This window comes from Chlorella variabilis (genome assembly GCF_000147415.1).
Source record: "Chlorella variabilis unplaced genomic scaffold CHLNCscaffold_29, whole genome shotgun sequence".
Taxonomy (NCBI): Eukaryota; Viridiplantae; Chlorophyta; class Trebouxiophyceae; order Chlorellales; family Chlorellaceae; genus Chlorella; species Chlorella variabilis.
The window spans coordinates 335,583-353,052 of NW_005435059.1; the positions used below are offsets into that span (position 1 = coordinate 335,583).

Below are 17,470 nucleotides of genomic sequence, written 5' to 3' on the forward strand. Positions count from 1 at the left end.
TTTTTTGCACCATCAAGGGCGGGTGGGTGGAGTGAAAAAACAGTGCTCTCTCACCCAGGCTGGAGTGTTGCTACTGGCTCGTTGCTGTTCCCAGGTCCCATGCAATGGCAGGGCTTTGGCAGCGGCACACGGTTTGACCTGCACCTGTCAGGGGCCTTCTCAGGCATAGTGCCTGCGGCAGGCCAGATTGGCACCGGCCTGGACACCAGCGCAGCCCATCTGGGCCCAGGTGCAGAATGTGGGAAGGAAGTGAGGCCCCAAAAGTACAGAGGTACTCTTGCAGCAAGTATGAATGGGCGCTCTCAGCCACGCCTGTTCCAGCTCGGCAAGATGGCGCCCCCACTGGCAGACCAGCTGGACATTGTGAGGAGCTGCGGTGCCCGCGAGATCTGCAACGCCCCTCATCCGCCCCGCTGACGAGCTGTTTCTCTTGCAGGTCATACCCACGATCCGTAACTTGGATTTCTTGGAGCAATGGTGCGCGGAGAGTGGAAGGTCTGGCGCACAAACAGTCTGGCATCTGATACACAAGGTGTGCTTTCGCGCTGCAGGCGCCCCTTCTTCCAGCCCTACCACCTGATTATCGTCCAGGACGGCGACCCAACCAAGAAAATCGACGTGCCCGAGGGTGAGGCTGCCGCCGCCCGTCAACCGCCGCACCAATGTCCAGCCGCGCCCAAGCTGCGACCCCCCTGCTTTGCCGGCAGGTTTTGACTATGAGCTGCACAATAGGAACGACATCGAGAAGCTTTTGGGGGACAAGGCCTGGTGCATCAGCTTCAAGGACTCGGCCTGCCGCTGCTTCGGCTACATGATCAGCAAGAAGAAGTATGTTTACACTATCGACGACGACTGCTTCGTGTGAGTGAGGGAGTGTGTGTTGGGGGCCTGTGGGTGGCTTTTGCACCAGATGGATGCTGTCTACCGCTGGAACCCTTGCTACGACAAACCCCTTCGCTGCAGCGCCAAGAACCCTTCTGGCGAAGACATCAATGCGCTGGAGCAGCACATCAAGAACCTGCTCAGCCCCTCCACTCCCGACTTCTTCAACACGCTGTACGATCCATACGCGCCGGGTGCCGACTTTGTGCGTGGCTACCCATTCAGCATGCGCGAGGGCAAGCTCACTGCGGTCAGCCACGGCCTGTGGCTCAACATCCCCGACTATGATGCGCCCACCCAGATGGTGAAGCCCATGGAGCGCAACAAGCGCTACGTGGACGCCGTGATGACCATCCCCAAGGTTTGACGGGGGTGGTGGAGTTAGGGGAGCGACCATGCTGTTCTTGCAACTGTCGGAGAGCTGCTTCGTCATCCAATGTTTTCCTGCGTCCTGCAGGGCACTCTGTTCCCCATGTGCGGCATGAACCTGGCATTTGATCGCACCGCCATCGGTCCCGCCATGTACTTTGGCCTCATGGGCGAGGGCCAGCCGTGGGGACGGTGAGCCTGCACAGCTTGTGTAACATGCGTGCCAGGGGCATGGCTGCATTCTGCGGCACCTCCCTGCCAAGTTTATAGCATCTGTGCTTGACTGCAGGTATGATGGTGAGGAGCGAGCTGATGTGCAGCAGGGACTCTGCTGTGGTTGAGGGTTGTTGTGGCTGGCAGCTGCAGCGCCAGCTGTTGGCAGATTTGCAGCTTTGCTCGTGCCGTTTACGATGTTCCCACTGTTTCCTGTCTGCAGACATGTGGGCAGGCTGGTGCGTTAAGAAGGTGAGTTGCGGTTCATGTATTACTTCCAGGGCTCATTGCACACTTGGTATTGTACCTCCAGAGTCAGCGCACATTTGCAAAAGCCTCATTGCCTGCCTGCATAATTGCAGATATGTGACCACCTGGATCTGGGCGTGAAGACTGGACTGCCGTACATCTGGCACTCCAAGGCCTCCAACCCCTTTGTCAACCTGCGCAAGGAGTACAAGGGCATCTTTTGGCAGGTGTGTGGGTATGGGTATGGCTCTGGTGTGTGTGTGTGTGTGGGGGGGGGTGCCAGTGAGACCATGCTCGTCATCGCAAGCAGTTGTTTGGCATTGCTTGACACTCTTCATTCATGCGCCACTCTTGTGCCTGCAGGAAGAGATCATTCCATTCTTTCAGAATGTAACTCTCAGCTCTGAGAACAAAGACGTGTTCAGCTGCTACCTAGAGCTTGCAGAGAAGGTGTGGGCGATGTCAGTATGCACATGCCTCCTCTGCCTCAACTCTGCCTTTCGACGCATCCTCCCAAACCCAGAGGGGTTGTGTTTCCCCATCCCCATCCAAACTGCCGTTGTTCCTCTATGCAGGTGCGCACAGGCCTTGGACATTTGGACCCTTACTTCTCCAAGCTGGCAGATGGGATGATTGCATGGGTGAGCCTGGTGTTACACAAGCATTCCATCGCCAGATGCATCCACATGGTTCTTTTTGCCTCTTTCTCAGCAGGAAACATTCCTGGCTGTCTATGCAGATCGAGAGTTGGCAGAAGCTGAACCCCTAGCTGGCTCCGTTTGCCGCTGTCGCGGTTGGACAGGAGCTGTGCTCTGTCTAACGATTCGTGATGTCAACTTATTCTCACAATTTGATTGGCTGTTATGGTTGACAGGGACACAAGTTAGCAGAAGCGGTTGCTGTACCTGTCTCAATGCACAGTACTCTGCAAAGCAACACATTAAAAGATACCGATCGCCTTGTACCAGGGCCCGCCCACAAACACCCACACGGCAAGATACAGCACGCTGAACAGGAATCCCCACTGGTACCACTTTGCCTGGGGCACGTAGCCAGTCCCATAGAACCTGCAGGGCAACAGCAGCACGCGTTTACTGCTAGCTTTGCAAGCTTTTGGCACCTGGGCGAAGCCTTCTCTTGAGGCAGTAGGCTGAAGCAGCCCAACTCACGGCGGGGCGGAGCCAATACCATACGTGGTCAGGCAGCCCATAACGTTGGACAGCTGGCCTGCAGGGGCGTTGGGGGAAGGGTTAGGGGGAAGGGTTAGGGAAGGCCAATAAGATGGAGCGCCAGCACTTCAGTTGCAGTCCTGGCACCGTTGCACACAGCTCACCCAGGGCCAGTGCGGCCATGAGGCCGGGCGTGCCGCAGGCAATGGCCACAGACAGGAAGGCAGTGTACATGGCGCCGATGTGGGCCGCGCCTGGAGGGTGCAGGGGAGGAGAGATGTGGGATGCAAAATCATTAAGCAGCACGGCCCCATTGAGCAGCATGGCCCCATTAAGCAGCACACCTGATGCGAAGAAGTAGTGGGAGTAGAAGTAGAGGGTGAGGATGATGCCAAAGGTGGCCTGCCAGCTCAGGCCCAGGCCGCCCACAATGCCAACAACCTGCCGGCAAGCAAGAAAGAGAAATCAACCTTGCCGGGTAGATTTGGCACGGCAAGCCAACATGGGTGTGCAGCCAAGGAGGCAAAAAAAATCACCTTGTCCGAGAACCAGGAGATGAAGCCAAACTTGTTAAGGAAGGCGGCCATGGCGATGAGCGCAGCAAACCAGGTCAGCGTGTCCCACGCCTGGTTGTCGCTGAGGCACTGCTTCCAGCTGACCACACCTGGAGGCCGAGGGCCAGCGGGCTCCAAACCCGAGTGAAAAGCAGTGTTTCAACTGCAAAGCTGCTGTCATGGCTGCGCAAGCGACGATGCCTTTCCCCCAGGATTTCAGAACCAAGGTGCCGGCTACGCAGCACCCACCAGTGACAAGCAGGATGCCCAGCCCAGTGAGCGCCGCCGCCACGGCATTGACGCCTACGGAGCCGCCAAAGATCCAGAGGCCAACAGTGATGGCAAACGCAAAGGCAGTCAACTTCTCATCCGTGCTCATGGGGCCCAGCTTGGCCAGCTCCTCACGGGCCTGCAGAGTTACCAGTACGCGTGCTACATCACGATTCCTAGTGCATTTCGTGTATGCAAGTATGTGGCATGCATGGCTGCAAGCCCATATAGCTCACCTTGGCAGGCGCATCAGGGGTGTCCTTCACCTCAGGTGGGTACAGCACGTACAGCAGAGCGGGGGTCAGCAGCAGGCAGACAGCGCCGGGCACCAGGCCGGCCAGTGCCCAGGTGCCTGCAGGCAGGGCAGGCGAGGAGGCAATCACCATGTGGGGGCGGGTGTCTGCAGCGCATGACTCCCTCGGCAAGCTAGCGCTGCGGTGCACAAATTCACCACCAGCCAGGAGTCTTAATTGCCAGCCAGGCGCACCCCAGGAGATGGTGTAGCCCAGGGTCTCGGCGGCCAAGTTGACGGCCAGCGGGTTGGCGGCCATGGCGGTGATGAACATGCCCGAGGAGATGGTGGTGCACAGGAAGCAGGTCATCATGAGGAAGGAGCCCATCTTGCGCTCGGTGCCATTCGCGGGGTCGGAGCCTGGGGAAGTGGAGGGCAAGGTGACCGCAGGTGTATGTGTAGGTCAGTCAGTCAGGCCCAAGCAGCGTAAGGCCAACGAGGCGACTTTCAGCAGAAAGAGCAGGTGGCTGAGCTGGCTGGCCTACTGACACACGCACCGCAGGCCAGGCAGAGGGCCTTGGCGAGGGGCAGGAAGAGGCCACCAGCGCGGGCAGCCACCGAGGGGATGGCGGGCGCCAGCAGCGCCTCGGCAGCCACCAGCGAGTAGGTCAGGCCCTGCGACGTCGAAATCGACGGGTTTACCAAAACGTCGAGACAGGCTGCTGATGCAGGAATGAGTGTTTGCCTCACCAGCGTGGTCTTGCCGAACAGCGACACAATGCTGTATGCGATGCGGGCGCCTAGCCCAGAGCGGATGAAGCCTCCGGAGAGCCAGAAGGCGATGGCGATCAGCCACGGGATCTGTTGTTGAGGGGCAAAAGGAGATGGGTGAGAGATGGGATTGCGTACAGCAAGGCGCCATGCTGTCTCGTTCCCACCTCACTGGCAAAGGCCGAGAAGGCCTGCGCAAAGGTGAGGACTCCGGTGAGCTGGGCTGCCGCCAGGCCCATCATTGCGACTGCTCCCAGGGGCATGGGGGTGGTGATGATGCCACAAATCGTGGAGAGGAAGACGGCCAACAGGTGCCAAGCCTGGCTGGACACGCCGGCGGGAGCGGGGGACACCCACAGAGCCGCGCCGATGGCCACACAGATGCCCAGCTTCTTGAGGTCCGCCCCCCACTTGATGCCTGCGACAGGGGTTGCATGGCTGCCGCGTCGGTATTGCTCTGGTCGTGAGTGCGCCGCTGCTGCCACCCAGGGCCAACCCTGTCGCGCAAAAAAGAATCACATTTCTGCGCACCGTCTGCTGGTGCAGCAGGGGTGGCCGAGGCCTGCACTTTCGCACAGCTGCCACGTTGCGGCGGCGCTGGCAGGGCGGGGCGGGGGGTCAGGCCCACGCGCTGCACAGTCTGCTGCCTGGCGAACCTGGAGCCAGCCAAGGACCCCAGGCGCGCCGATATCATCCGCGGAGCCACGGCCGGCCGCGCCATCGGCACCAGAGTGCTCAGGCAACAGTTCATGGCGGCGTGGATGTGTGCGTTGCTTATGCAGCGCGACCTGTTGAGTCACCGGAGCGATCGAGAAAACAGGAGTGAAGGGGGCCCATCTTCGACAGATTGCATTGCAGCCCTGCTTTCTTGTCTCATTTTCCGAAGCCTGCATTCGTCAAGCCTGTTCTTCTTCTCTCTTTCTCTTCTTTCTGGGGGGAGTCCATTCTGCTGGATTGGGAGTAGGGCGGGGGCAGCTATGCCATTCTGGGACTACAAGGACGGTCGTGTGGTGGCTGCCATTTGTGCTTATGTAGGGCTGGCGTGCGCACTGCTCCAGGTGAGCGCAGGCCAGCTGCGTGTCTTCTTCAGGGTGAGGTCGATCAGTCTCGCGATCACAGTCGTGCTGCCTGCGAAAGCTCGTGGTCCAGTCGGCACTGCTTATTAGCACATCAGAAGCGTGCGGTGGCACCTGCGCGCAGCGCCGAGTGGCGGTTTCAAGCGGCGCCCGTCGGCTGGCGTCGCTAGCAGCAACCCCGCTTCACACCCACCCCGTCGCAGATTACCCAGCACCTGCGACACTACTCAGAACCCGTCTTCCAGGTGTGTGGGGCTAGTTTCACCCCAACCGCTAGAGCCACCCATTCTTCACCCCCTCGTGCCGCCCGCCGCCTCACTTTTTGTGCAGCGCTACATCGTGCGCATCATCTTCATGGTGCCCATGTACTCCATCTGCTCCTTCCCTTCGCTGATCCATCCCAGCCAGGCCATCTACTGGAACACCGTGCGCGACTGGTGGGTGGGGGCTGGCGCTTGGTGGGCCCCCGACAAACCACCCCCTGCCCTCGCTCTGCGGGCCTTTGGCCACCTGCCCCCATCACTGGACGGCCACCCTCCCCGCAGCTACGAGGCCTGGGTGATCTACAACTTCATGGCGCTCTGCCTGGCATATGTGGGCGGCCCGGGGGCGGTGGAGGTCAAGATGCACGGCTTTGTGCTGCTACCCTCGTGGGCCGCCGGAACCTGCTGCCTTCCGCCGCTGCCCGTCAACGGCCGCTTCGTGCGGTACACCAAGCAGATGGCACTGCAGTTTGTGCTGGTCAAGCCCATTCTGGCGGCGCTCACGCTCATCCTCTACTCCACGGGGCACTACACGGAGGGCGACTGGGCGCCCGACAACGGGTTCGTGAACGGTGTGCCGTGAACGGTGTGCTGTGCCGCCTGGCTGGCCCAGCATTCCACACCCTCCTGGGCCATTTCTTGTGCAGCTACCTTTGGATCACCATCTTCTACAACCTCACCTACACCGTGGCGCTCTATGCCCTGCTGCTCTTCTACTTGGGCACCCACGAGCTGCTGGCCCCGTTCAAGCCGCTGCTCAAGTTTGCGCTTGTCAAGGCAGTCATCTTTCTGAGCTACTGGCAGGGCCTGTTCATCGCCATCGCCACCAGCGCGGGCGCGATCGCCACGAGTGCGTTGCTGCTGGCCCTGTTGCGGGGGGGGGGCGCGCATGCGCACCCTATGCAGCCACCACACCGAAAAGTGCTTCGGTTGCCCTAGAAAACCACCTGCGTTTGCGTTTTCTGTGCAGCGGAGGAGGGCACCAACCTGCAGAGCTGGCTTTTGTGCGTGGAGATGCTGCCGGCGGCCATCTTCATGCTCTTCGCCTTCCCCTGGTCAGAGTATGTGGTGGCTGGTGGCAACATCAGCGGCGGCAACATCACCCACGCCATCAGCATCAGGTGTGCGTCTTTGCCCTTGTGCTGGTAGCTTGAAATCGCTGCGACCTTGATGCAACAATTCTACCCAAGCACCCCCGGTTCTGCTGGTGAAGGGACGTGGTGACCGACACGGTGCACCAGTTTGCGCCCGCGTACCACGACTACGTGCTGTACTCGGATGGCACGCGCAAGCAGGCCACGCCCCCAAAGACAGTGCGCACTCGCACCTTTGTGGCGGGTAGGTCCAGGTTATAGTTGGAGGGATGCTTTGCCTCAACCTGCAGACTCTTCTGCTACGTCATCGCTCTGCCTGATTGGCCCACCACCTTCCCAATGGGGTGCAGTGGGCCAGGAGTCGTCGCAGCACCAGCAGGGCAGCAACCTGCTCATGAACATGGAGCTCGGGGGCGTGAGCACGTGGACAAAGAGAAGCACCGGAGGCCCACCAGCGCCCGGGCAGACCGAGGGGACGGAGGGTTGTGCTGACGACGTCCTGGGCGGGCTGGGCAGCAGCGAGGAGCAGCAGCTGGCGGGGCCAGGCTTCACCCATAGCGACGAGCAAGTGGAGTCGCCGACGATTGGCAAGAGCCGGTACCTGGCGCAAGAGGTTGAGGATCCTTTTGCAGAGGGCAGCGGTAGCAGGACGGTGGCAGCTGAGGGCAGCGAGACCGCCAAGAAGGGAGCAGGATGGGACAATGTATCCCTGGACTCCTGAACCCTGTGCATGCATTAGTTTGAAGAACTGCTGCTTGCTACTGCAAGCATCTGCACGAGTTCTTGTCAATGGAAAGCTCAATACAGGGTGGATGCATCTGGATGAGTGGGAACCCTGGGCCCTGAAGCCCTCCCCTCTGCTTTGTGCGTGTTCTCCCAGCAGCAGCAGCCACGATGCAGGCGATCAAGGAAGTGGTAAAGCACGCCCGGGCTTTTAGCAGCGTCCCAGCGCATTTCGACCGCAAAGTCGCCGTACTAGGAGCCGCTGGTGCGCGAAACAGGCGGATGGAGCGTGGGAATACATACGCTGCGATGATGGCAGCGGTGTGCTGTCCGTCTGCTTCTAAATAGAAGCAGCTGCTGCAGCTCAGGCCAACCAGTGCTGCATCGGCCTCTGCCCTAGCGCGCGTCAGCTGGGCCCGTTCCAGCGTGGGCGGCTGCCGACGGCGGCAGAGGTCCGCACGGCCGGTGCTGAACCGTCAGGTTAACTGCTGAACCCATTTGCTGCTCCCCGATTGCAGGCGGCATCGGGCAGCCCCTTTCTCTGCTGATGAAGGTCTGTCTCAAGCCAGGCAGCAGTCTGTGCCCACACAACCCCCTCGTCCATCCGCCCTACCCTGCTCTCTCGTTCCCTCACCCTGCAGCTTCCCTCACCCTGCAGCTGTCTCCGTACGTTAGCGAGCTGGCGCTGTACGATATCGCGGGCACCCCCGGCGTGGCGGCCGACGTCAGCCACATCAACAGCAAGGCGACTGTCAAGGGCTACGCAGGTCAGGGCCTCTCGCGTGTTTTTTTGTCATGCATGTGCCATGATTGCATATTTGCACCTGCACGCATGGCCCATTCCTCCTGCAGGTGAGGACCAGCTGGGCGAGGCCCTGAAGGGTGCCGATGTCGTGATCATCCCGGCGGGCGTGCCCCGCAAGCCGGGCATGACCCGTGATGACCTGTTCAAGATCAACGCCGGCATTGTGCGGGCCCTGGTGGAGGCGTGCGGCAAGCACTGCCCCAAGGCACGTAAAGCTTGGGTGTTCAGGCAGACCGGTTGGGTTGATGAGAGCACACGTTTGAGCTGTGGTATTTCACTTGGCCACCTTGCCACAGGCGCTGCTGAACATCATCTCCAACCCTGTCAACTCCACCGTGCCCATTGCTGCCGAGACGCTCAAGCGCCTGGGCGTGTACGACGAGAAGCGCGTGCTGGGCGTGACCACCCTGGACGTGGTGAGCAAAGCTTGCTTCTTTTTGTCGCGTGTGCTTTATCATCTGTATCTGCCGCCCTCAACCTGCCAACTGTCGCCTGCTGTCCCGCATCACAGGTGCGCGCCAAGACCTTCTACGCGGAGAAGGCGGGCCTGGATGTGAGCAAGGTGGACGTGCCGGTGGTGGGTGGTCACGCAGGCGTCACCATCTTGCCCCTCTTTTCTCAGGTGTGCACCTCGATGAAACCTGGGGTTGGCTGGAGGCACCTGTCCTGCTGCACCATGGGTGGGTAGCTTGCGACGAGATCCTTTGCTTATGCCCCTGCCCCGCAGGCGGTGCCCAACGCTGCCAACAAGCTGAGCGAGGCCGATATTGACGCTCTCACCAAGCGCACCCAGGACGGCGGCACCGAGGTGGTGCAGGCCAAGGCCGGCAAGGTCAGACGCGTTTGCTGGTTGTCTGCTAGTATCCAAAGGTGGTTGTGATTCAACCAACAGCCAAACTCTCTCTGCAGGGCTCTGCCACGCTGTCCATGGCCTACGCGGGTGCGCTGTTTGCCGACGCCTGCCTCCGCGGCCTCAACGGCGACCCCGACGTCGTGGAGTGCACCTACGTGGCCTCCACCATCACCGAGGTGCCCTTCTTCAGCAGCAAGGTCAAGCTGGGCAAGAACGGTGAGTGGTGGGTGTGGGTTGCTGCAATGCTAGCCGCTCCCAATTCCAAGCTGTGGCCGATGTGTCTTGGTGCTTTGTTTGTGCAGGCGTGGAGCAGATCTATGGGCTCGGCTCCTTGAACGATTATGAAGCGGTGCGTTCGCAACTACTGGTTAGCCATCCTCGCAGTTTCAGTGTAGGCGCTGATTTCTGTTGTCTTGTTGCAGGCGGGCCTCAAGGCGATGCTGCCTGAGCTGCGCTCGAGCATCGAGAAGGGCATTGCATTTGCCAAAGGCGAATGAAGTCCCACCGGGTTGCTGAGCGGCGTGGTTGCTGAGCGGCGGCCTTGCACTTGTGATGTTGATGTCTGCATGGAGCTCCCTGCAGGATTCTCGATGTGTGTCTGTGTAATAGCAATAATTGCGTCTCCCGAACGAAGCAGAAGCAGCAGTGTGACAAGGGGTTCAACATGTTGCAACATGTTGCAACACATGACATGTTGCAACATGTTGCAACACATGACATCAACGTCTTTCTACCTTGCCCCTCCCGGGATCAGGCTCCCTTTTCTCACCATTAAACCCGCCCATTCGTGCCCCGGTTATACCACATTGCCCTTTCCCGACGCAATGGAGGCGCTGGCGGCCAGCCTGCACGCCATGCAAGTGGTGCCCATCCGGGTGGCCGCCCAGACCAAGGGCAGCACCCCGTGCGTGCAGCCCCTGCTCCGCCAGCAGATCCGGCACCAGCGACCGGCGCTTAAAGCGTCAGCAGCGGCCGTGGATGTCGAGGCGCTCGAAGCGGAGTCGGCGGCCAGCCTTGCGGCCACCAGCCCAGCAGCAGCAGCAGGAGCAGCGCCTCGCCGGCCCAAGATGTCCCGCCGCTTCGCAGAGCAGCTGGCCAAGGTGCCTGGTAAGGAGACGGCGCTGCCGCCACCCGAGGCAATCAAGCTGTGCCTGGACACAGCCAGCGCCAAGTTCACAGAGACCGTGGAGGTGCATGCCAAGCTCAACATCGACCCCAAGTACACCGACCAGCAGCTGCGCGCCACCGTGTCGCTGCCCAAGGGCACAGGCACGTGGGACAGCAGTCGACAGCAGTGGCGCAAACAGATGTTGCCAAAGCTTTGGCCGACAGTGCTAGATGCCTGCAACTCAAAGTCTGGCTGCTTGCTTGGGCCCATTAGCCGATGCGCCCCATACAAGCCTGGGTGGGGCCGCGTTGTGCACTGTTCCTGTCCCCCATGTGCCCCATGCTACCTCTCAACTGGCTTCAGGCAAATCGCTGCGTGTGGCGGTAGTGTGCCAGGGTGAGAACGAGAAGCTGGCGCGTGATGCTGGCGCCGACTTTGTGGGCGCCGAGGACCTGATTGAGACCATCGGCGGCGGCATGATGGACTTTGACAAGCTGGTGGCCACGCCCGACATGATGCCCAAGCTGGCCAAGCTAGGACGCGTCCTGGGCCCACGCGGCCTGATGCCCAACCCCAAGGCGGGCACTGTGGCGACCGATGTTGCCGCGGTGAGCTGCTTGATGTCCTGTGCTCATCCCACAGAGTGTGCATGTCTGCACATCTTAACATAGCCTCCTGCATTGGCACAACCCTCTGACACGTCCCATCCACGGCAACCTGCCCCTGGCCCAACCTGCACCTGGCCCACCCTGCAGGCTGTGAAGGACTTCAAGGGCGGCAAGGTGGAGTACCGCGCCGACAAGGCGGGCAACGTGCACCTTGGGTTTGGCAAGGCCTCCTTCAGCCCTGATGACCTGCTGGAGAACCTGAAGGCCGTGCAGGACAGCATCGACGCCAACCGGCCCAGGTGCGGCTGAGGATGGGGGCGCAGGGGTGGATTAAGTGTGAAGGCATCAATAGCTTCAGGGTGCAGCTGATGAGTGGGTTGTGAGGAGCTGAGAAGCTGAGACTAGCTTGCCTCTGCCCCTATGCAGCGGGGCCAAGGGTGTGTACTGGAAAAGCATGACGGTGTGCACGACCATGGGCCCGGCTGTGCGCGTGTCGTACTCGGCTCTCAGGGACATGAAGAGCGAGTGACCTTTATGCACACTTGTAAAAGCTGGAAGAGCGGTTCAAACATCGATCTCCCCCCACTCTGCATTGGCTTCCCGGCATTTCGTTCGTCTGACTGACACAGGGAGGCCAGGGGGTGCCAGGCTGGCGGGCACAGCGATGATGTGGTGCATGGGATAGCGTGGCTGAAATGGTAAAGGCATGGTAAGCATGTTTAATTTATCTGACACGGAGTCAGCTATCTAACGCGGACTCAGCTACAGACAAGGTGACGCACGTACTTGCTCATATCCCTTTGCGCCCAGGGGCCGACCTTCAGCTCTCCTGAGATTACACAGACTGGTTGGCCTGATACCGCAGTACCCGCATAGAAATTCTTGAGGCATAGCCCATACAGCTTCCTCATCAGCAACATCTGCGAAGCTGCAATAGAGTTTGCTCCCCCAGCAAATGCAATGTGGCCAGATGCTGCTGTGGAGGGAGCCTCGGCGAGAGCTGCTCAGATGCAATGTGGCATTCAATGTCGAAATGGCCCGCCTCCTCCCTCAGCAACAGAACTGGAACAGATTTACATGAAAAACATGCGATAGGAACAATGACATTTCAAACATTCAATATATCTTTCCAATCCAGCACTGCTTGCTCGCGCAACCGATCCATCTTATCCACTGCCTTTTTCCGTGCAGCGTCAAAGTCAATGGTTTCGAGCTTGTGACGCAAATCGTCCCAGCTATCAAACGTAAACACAACGTCCTTGGCAAAGTTGTTGTAAAAGTCCATGCGATCCAGCGGAAAGTTTGGACTTCCAAGGGATGCTACCCCGCTGCCATCGCCTGGAAAATCATGCTTCTCGCCATCTGCATCAGCTTTCCCATCCACCCACAACGCCAGCAATTGCGGGGAGGGAATCAGGTATGGGACGCCTGCTGCCAAGTTCTCGTAAAGTGCCATCGTCGATACCTGCATGCGAGCAAACAACTCATAGTGACAGGTTACACATGGTGCAAACCACAAAAGATCAATGTGTAGACTTGCAAATTGGCCCCGCCAGCCCACCTGGTATGGCACGTCGATAAGGCACTTGTACTTTGCCAGCCCGCTGGGCCCACCATACCGTCGATGCTGGACAGTTCTGTAGCTAATCTTCTGAGCTTGTAGCAGGCGATGCAACATTTTGATGATTGGCCGATCGGGGTTGTCAACTGCAACTGGCATGCTGGGATCGGGCTCGGGCACGGGGCCAGAGTCTTTGAACATGACGCCTTGGGGCAGAAAGCCCTGGGGACGCAGCACAGGTAGTGGCTGCATGAAGGTTATGTTTCGCCGCATCATATAAAACTCTTCGTACGGATTGTTCTGCACTCACAACAACCACAATGGACGCTCACATCCTTTCACAGCCCATGCCAAACACATTACGTTTACCTGCGCCCATCGAATTTTGTCAACAGATAAGCTGGCCTGCACCGTCTCGTAAAATGTGCTGTCGCCATAGTTTCCAAAATCAAATCTGTTGGTAACATGCATCACTACTCGACGAGTGCGGCACTTCTCAGCTATTCCTGGTATTCGTGTAAATGCCTCTAGAAACGACCGTCCCCCTGCCGGCACAGTGTCGCTAACCACAATGGCATCATAGTGCTTGCAATACAGCTCGCCTAGGCTGCTCCACACACCCAGCGCCTCCTCCCGGGAGATGACATAGGCCTTCAGCCCTGGAATGCCTCTATAGCCGTCGGAAATAGTGACGTCCAGCCCGAGCCGTTCGGCAACGTACTTGAAGTCGTTGATGGTGCCAGGGTGAGCTGTCAGTAGAGCGACCTTTGGCCGCACGTCTGAACTATTTTTGCAGGGAATGTATCTGAACGCGTTCACAGCCAGCACGGTGACGAGCAGCAACAGCGTGCGCCGGAGCAGGCCCAGAATGCGGGGCGTCCTCCCCGGTTTGGTTCGTTGCATTGCCCATCTTCCCCGAATGCCGCTTCTGCCTCGCTAGCTTTCCATGCCATTCCGTTGTTCCTCCTTTCCACCCCTGATTCCGAGCCCGGCTGGTGCGCGCTAGAAAACGTCTCGCTGCCTGGCGCGATCGATCAATGGAGGGGAGCCTGGAGCGATCCCATGGGACGAAAACGCAAAGAGGCTGTCAGGTTTGAACCAGGTTTTGTTTAGTCGCGCGCCGAAACGGATCCTTCGTCGCGCGCCGAAACGGATCATTTCATTGAAATGAGCAAGAGGAGCAGGGATTGCCTGGGGAAGAACAATTTTGGTAAGTGCATTCCCTGCGAGGACAATAAGGGCGTTCCCTGGGAACCCTCTCCCCACCTTTCCCTGCTTACTTTTACCTTTCCCTGCCTAATTGTCCTCGTCCTTGCTTCCTGCTCAGCAGGGAATGTATGATATTGTCGTGTAAACCAGGGAACACACTTGAAGTTGCATGGGATCGGCCGTGGCGGTAGCTGATTTATTGATAAAGCTCTTGATTTGGCACCTCGATCCTCCACTGAGTCCTTCAGCTGACCAGAAATGCATTCTATTGAGTTTTATCAGTTCTCCTTTGGGCCTGCCTTCCGTAGCGAAGGCGGCGAACGCTTCCGCACATCGACCATACCGACGCACCCATTTCGAGCCATGGGCAAGAGGGGCGGTTCTGTCCTACCTGGGAGAGGGTAGGACAGCATGCCGATAGGGCCATGCCGACGCCCGCCCCCGGGGCCCCATCCCAGCTTTCCCATCCTACCTACCTATCCCAGCTGCCGCCGCCGCCAGCCCCGGGGGCCCCATCCCAGCTTTCCCATCCTACCGACCTTTCCCAGCTGCCGCCGCCGCCCCCCGGCGGCGGGTAGGGAAGGTAGGCAGGATGGGACAGATAGGACGGGGCTCCCTGCGGAACGCCGCTCCCTGGGCTGGGACAGGTAGGAAGCCTGGGAGGCTGCGGTGGGAAGGCTCAGCTAGGATTTATCGAGGCATAGACAGGCGTACCGCCGAGCAAAACATCGGCGAGTAGTCCACTAGGTAGAGGTGGTGTTGAATAACACCGAAGGGAAAAGGGAAAGAGAGGGAAGATAGAGAGGATAGAGGGAGGGTGGGCCACCAGCTAGGGTATGCAGCGTGCTGTCGGCTGTCTGGCTGCGTCCCACCGACACAAATGCTGCCACAAGCAAGGCCGGCAGGCTGCCGGGGATACCGCCCACTGACTGTCAAAAGCATGCTGCACATGCGGGCACCTGCGATGGAGCAGCTGAGGACCAGGAGTCAGTAAGCGTTGCGGGGAGTCAGCTGCATGTACTTAGCTGGCGGCCGAAAGAGTGGGCAGGGGGAGGCAGGGTGAGGGAGGTAAAGGAAAGGATGGCATGAGAGTGCAAGTGCAGGGCAGGGCTCCGTGAAGTTCCCGAAAAAAAACCCAACTCCTCAAAGATCAGGTAGCGGCGGTAGAGGCCCTGCACAGCAGTGTCAATGGCACGCAGCAGGGGGATGGGGCCCATGTCGTAAATGCCGGGCCAGGACAGCAGCTGCCGCTTGAGCTTCCTGCGGAGGGTGGCCATCCTGTATTCCCGCTGCTCGGAGGGGGCCAGCATCCAAGCTAGGCAGCTGCGGAACCAAATTTCATGCCTAGCTAGGACTGTCTCAGTTTCCTTGCACCACATATGTAAAAATGTATGTATGAGCATGCTTGCTTGCTTGTGTGGGTACAGTCTGGTTTCAGCAAGAACAAGCTTGCAGCACAGACTTTGTTGTTTGGGCAGGGTGGGATGAAGCAGTAACAAGCAGGCAGGCCAACTGACAGGATTTAAAGCTCAGTGTGTGAGCGTGCAGACAGTATAGCGTTCTTACAGCAGGTTGTGGGGCGATTATGATGTTGTTATGATGCATAAAGACCGTGAGACCCTGAGGTTCAGGGATTCAGCTTTATTAGCGCTTTGTGAGTATTTCTGTTGCGAATTGCGAAAGAGTAGATTCACGAAGAGACCGATTGAGGGGAGCCAACGTGGCGTGCCTGGTTCGCAGGCCCTCCCGTGCCCCAGTGATTATTATGTTCGCTGAGTGCGGTGCGTAGTTTGTTGTATTGATGTATGAATACGTCCGGACCATGAAGGTAGACTCGAGGGCAAATCGTTTGAGGCAAGCGGCCCTCGTGGTTCTGGCAATCTGCACCGTTGAGCTAGTAGATTATTGGATTTCGTCCTACAGCAAGGTAGAGGGAGAAGGGAATTAAAGGGGCCCAGGCCTGTCAGAGTGTGTGGGTAGCTACCAAACGTGGCTACTGTATGCAGGGTTACACCCAGGAGCTCCAGGACGGCCTGTTAGCAGACCAACGCTTGGTCCTGCACAACGCTGTGCAAAGAGTCCAGCAGGCACTAGCCGACGTGCAGACGTCAAATTTGAAAGAGCTAGCAACTGCGTTGGAAACTAAAAATGAGGAGTTGAAAAGCATGGATCACGAGATACATGCAAAGCAGGAAGAGTTACTAAAACATCAGCAGGAAGTCGCCATCCGAGACAAGGAAGTTGAAAAGCGGGACAAGGATATTGAGGCGAGAGATGCTCGGATAGCGCTCCAAGACAGATTGTTAAAGGAACTGGAAGCCGCCTTATCGCTACAGAATAGACGCATTGATGAGGACACATTAGGAGATTTTGCAGTTTTTCGCCATCATCTCACAGACTCAGTTCTGGCCACAACCAGGAGCAGATGGCCCAAGGAACGTGGCATTGTCATGTGCACAGGACGAGGCGATCTGCTCATGAACGCATTTGTGGTTGCACACGTGGTGCGCAACCATCTCAAGAGCCAGCTTCCCATCACCATGATGTGAGTGGGGCGCCGGTTGTTTATGCTCATGCGTCCATTTGAAGGAGCCATTCCCACCCCAGTCTCGAGTGGGATGGATGCTGTGAAATGCTGCAGGTATGTGGGAAGTTATGACAACATGGGCAAGGGCACCCTAGAATACATACAAGTGAGGCACATGGTTGCATGATGGGGGCAATCAACAAGTTTTGAGCGGCAGCTGCTTTTGTTTCTGTCCGGCCTGCAGTCGCAAATCAGCAACTTAGAGCTTGTGGATGTAGAGAGCTTACCGTACCCCCACCATCACCGCTGGCTCTGGGAGACTGGGAAAGCATTGCATATTCCAGACGCAGGGTAATGCACTGCCGGCGCTGCCACTGTCTTCCAAGCACTGTTGCTTGTTTATAAGGATGCATGCTTTGTCTGTACAATTACAGGCCGCGTTGCGTCCTATGCAGTTGTGATTTGTGCTTGTCATCTGCAGATATAAGCTCAAGGTGTTTACCATTTATGCTGCACCGTACAAGGAAGTGCTATTTTTGGACAACGAAGCGCTCCCCCTTCTGAAGCCCGAAATTCTGTTTGAAATGGAAGAATACAGGCAGCACGGCAGCATGTTTTGGCCAGATGACTGGTGCAAGAACGTCAGCTTGTACTATCGAATGGGAATCGACGATCCGTGGAAGGATGAATGGAAGGATCCTCCTGTGAAACCACAGCAAGCAGAAACCGGGCAGCTGCTCTTGAACAAGTGAGCAGGTTTTAAATGCAAGCAATTCCAGACTGAATCTCAACTGCCTACGGAGCAATGTGTACAGGTATCGCCATGTGCTTGCCTTGGAGTGGGCTCTTTGGTTCAACACCCACGACTCGTTCACCTACCGGTATACGTTTGGTGACAAGAACACCTTCCGGGCTGCTTTTATCCTGGCAAACA

General features: G+C 58.3%; 5 protein-coding genes across 5 annotated transcripts; 4 read left to right on the forward strand and 1 right to left on the reverse strand.

The window, feature by feature from the left end:
• Window positions 1-330: 330 nt before the first annotated feature.
• Window positions 331-2,669, forward strand: CHLNCDRAFT_56392 (reversibly glycosylated protein; the record flags this gene model as incomplete). The annotated part of the gene is made up of 12 exons (XM_005843502.1): window positions 331-363; window positions 437-477; window positions 552-628; window positions 708-861; window positions 964-1,243; window positions 1,340-1,443; window positions 1,541-1,548; window positions 1,688-1,716; window positions 1,827-1,940; window positions 2,077-2,163; window positions 2,289-2,354; window positions 2,453-2,669. The coding sequence occupies 12 exons, from the start codon at window positions 331-333 to the stop codon at window positions 2,480-2,482; spliced, it is 1,023 nt and encodes a 340-aa protein (XP_005843564.1). The 3' UTR covers window positions 2,483-2,669.
• Window positions 2,654-5,430, reverse strand: CHLNCDRAFT_140201 (hypothetical protein; the record flags this gene model as incomplete). The annotated part of the gene is made up of 12 exons (XM_005843551.1): window positions 2,654-2,780; window positions 2,883-2,940; window positions 3,047-3,136; window positions 3,227-3,323; window positions 3,419-3,546; window positions 3,686-3,845; window positions 3,943-4,058; window positions 4,194-4,358; window positions 4,496-4,613; window positions 4,689-4,799; window positions 4,877-5,127; window positions 5,241-5,430. 12 exons carry the CDS (start codon window positions 5,428-5,430, stop codon window positions 2,654-2,656), a joined length of 1,611 nt encoding a protein of 536 aa, XP_005843613.1.
• A 558-nt stretch (window positions 5,431-5,988) lies between these two features.
• CHLNCDRAFT_27935 (hypothetical protein) lies at window positions 5,989-7,403 on the forward strand (the record flags this gene model as incomplete). The annotated part of the gene is made up of 6 exons (XM_005843503.1): window positions 5,989-6,030; window positions 6,116-6,222; window positions 6,331-6,609; window positions 6,696-6,898; window positions 7,019-7,169; window positions 7,262-7,403. Coding segments are annotated over 6 exons (924 nt in total), but the record flags the coding sequence as incomplete, so codon positions are not given.
• Window positions 7,404-7,886: 483 nt separating this feature from the next.
• On the forward strand, window positions 7,887-10,145 carry CHLNCDRAFT_59812 (hypothetical protein). The gene is made up of 10 exons (XM_005843504.1): window positions 7,887-8,130; window positions 8,384-8,418; window positions 8,524-8,632; window positions 8,718-8,875; window positions 8,967-9,086; window positions 9,182-9,292; window positions 9,398-9,502; window positions 9,580-9,739; window positions 9,826-9,872; window positions 9,946-10,145. The coding sequence occupies exons 1-10, from the start codon at window positions 8,037-8,039 to the stop codon at window positions 10,018-10,020; spliced, it is 1,014 nt and encodes a 337-aa protein (XP_005843566.1). The 5' UTR covers window positions 7,887-8,036; the 3' UTR covers window positions 10,021-10,145.
• Window positions 10,146-10,584: 439 nt separating this feature from the next.
• CHLNCDRAFT_33073 (hypothetical protein) lies at window positions 10,585-11,802 on the forward strand. Its single transcript, XM_005843505.1, has 4 exons — window positions 10,585-10,807; window positions 10,995-11,239; window positions 11,387-11,538; window positions 11,666-11,802. Exons 1-4 carry the CDS (start codon window positions 10,591-10,593, stop codon window positions 11,766-11,768), a joined length of 717 nt encoding a protein of 238 aa, XP_005843567.1. The 5' UTR covers window positions 10,585-10,590; the 3' UTR covers window positions 11,769-11,802.
• Window positions 11,803-17,470: the final 5,668 nt, after the last annotated feature.

What these genes read in the sequence shown, in the direction of transcription:
- CHLNCDRAFT_59812 (XM_005843504.1), top strand. Translation starts at nt 8,037, where the DNA reads ATGCAGGCGATCAAGGAAGTGGTAAAGCACGCCCGGGCTTTTAGCAGC. An exon ending in GACTGTCAAGGGCTACGCAG is followed by an intron (nt 8,633 to 8,717) that starts GTCAGGGCCTCT and finishes TTCCTCCTGCAG; the next exon opens with GTGAGGACCAGCTGGGCGAG. An exon ending in TCTTGCCCCTCTTTTCTCAG is followed by an intron (nt 9,293 to 9,397) that starts GTGTGCACCTCG and finishes CCTGCCCCGCAG; the next exon opens with GCGGTGCCCAACGCTGCCAA.
- CHLNCDRAFT_33073 (XM_005843505.1), top strand. Translation starts at nt 10,591, where the DNA reads ATGTCCCGCCGCTTCGCAGAGCAGCTGGCCAAGGTGCCTGGTAAGGAG. An exon ending in TGGCGACCGATGTTGCCGCG is followed by an intron (nt 11,240 to 11,386) that starts GTGAGCTGCTTG and finishes CCCACCCTGCAG; the next exon opens with GCTGTGAAGGACTTCAAGGG. An exon ending in ATCGACGCCAACCGGCCCAG is followed by an intron (nt 11,539 to 11,665) that starts GTGCGGCTGAGG and finishes GCCCCTATGCAG; the next exon opens with CGGGGCCAAGGGTGTGTACT.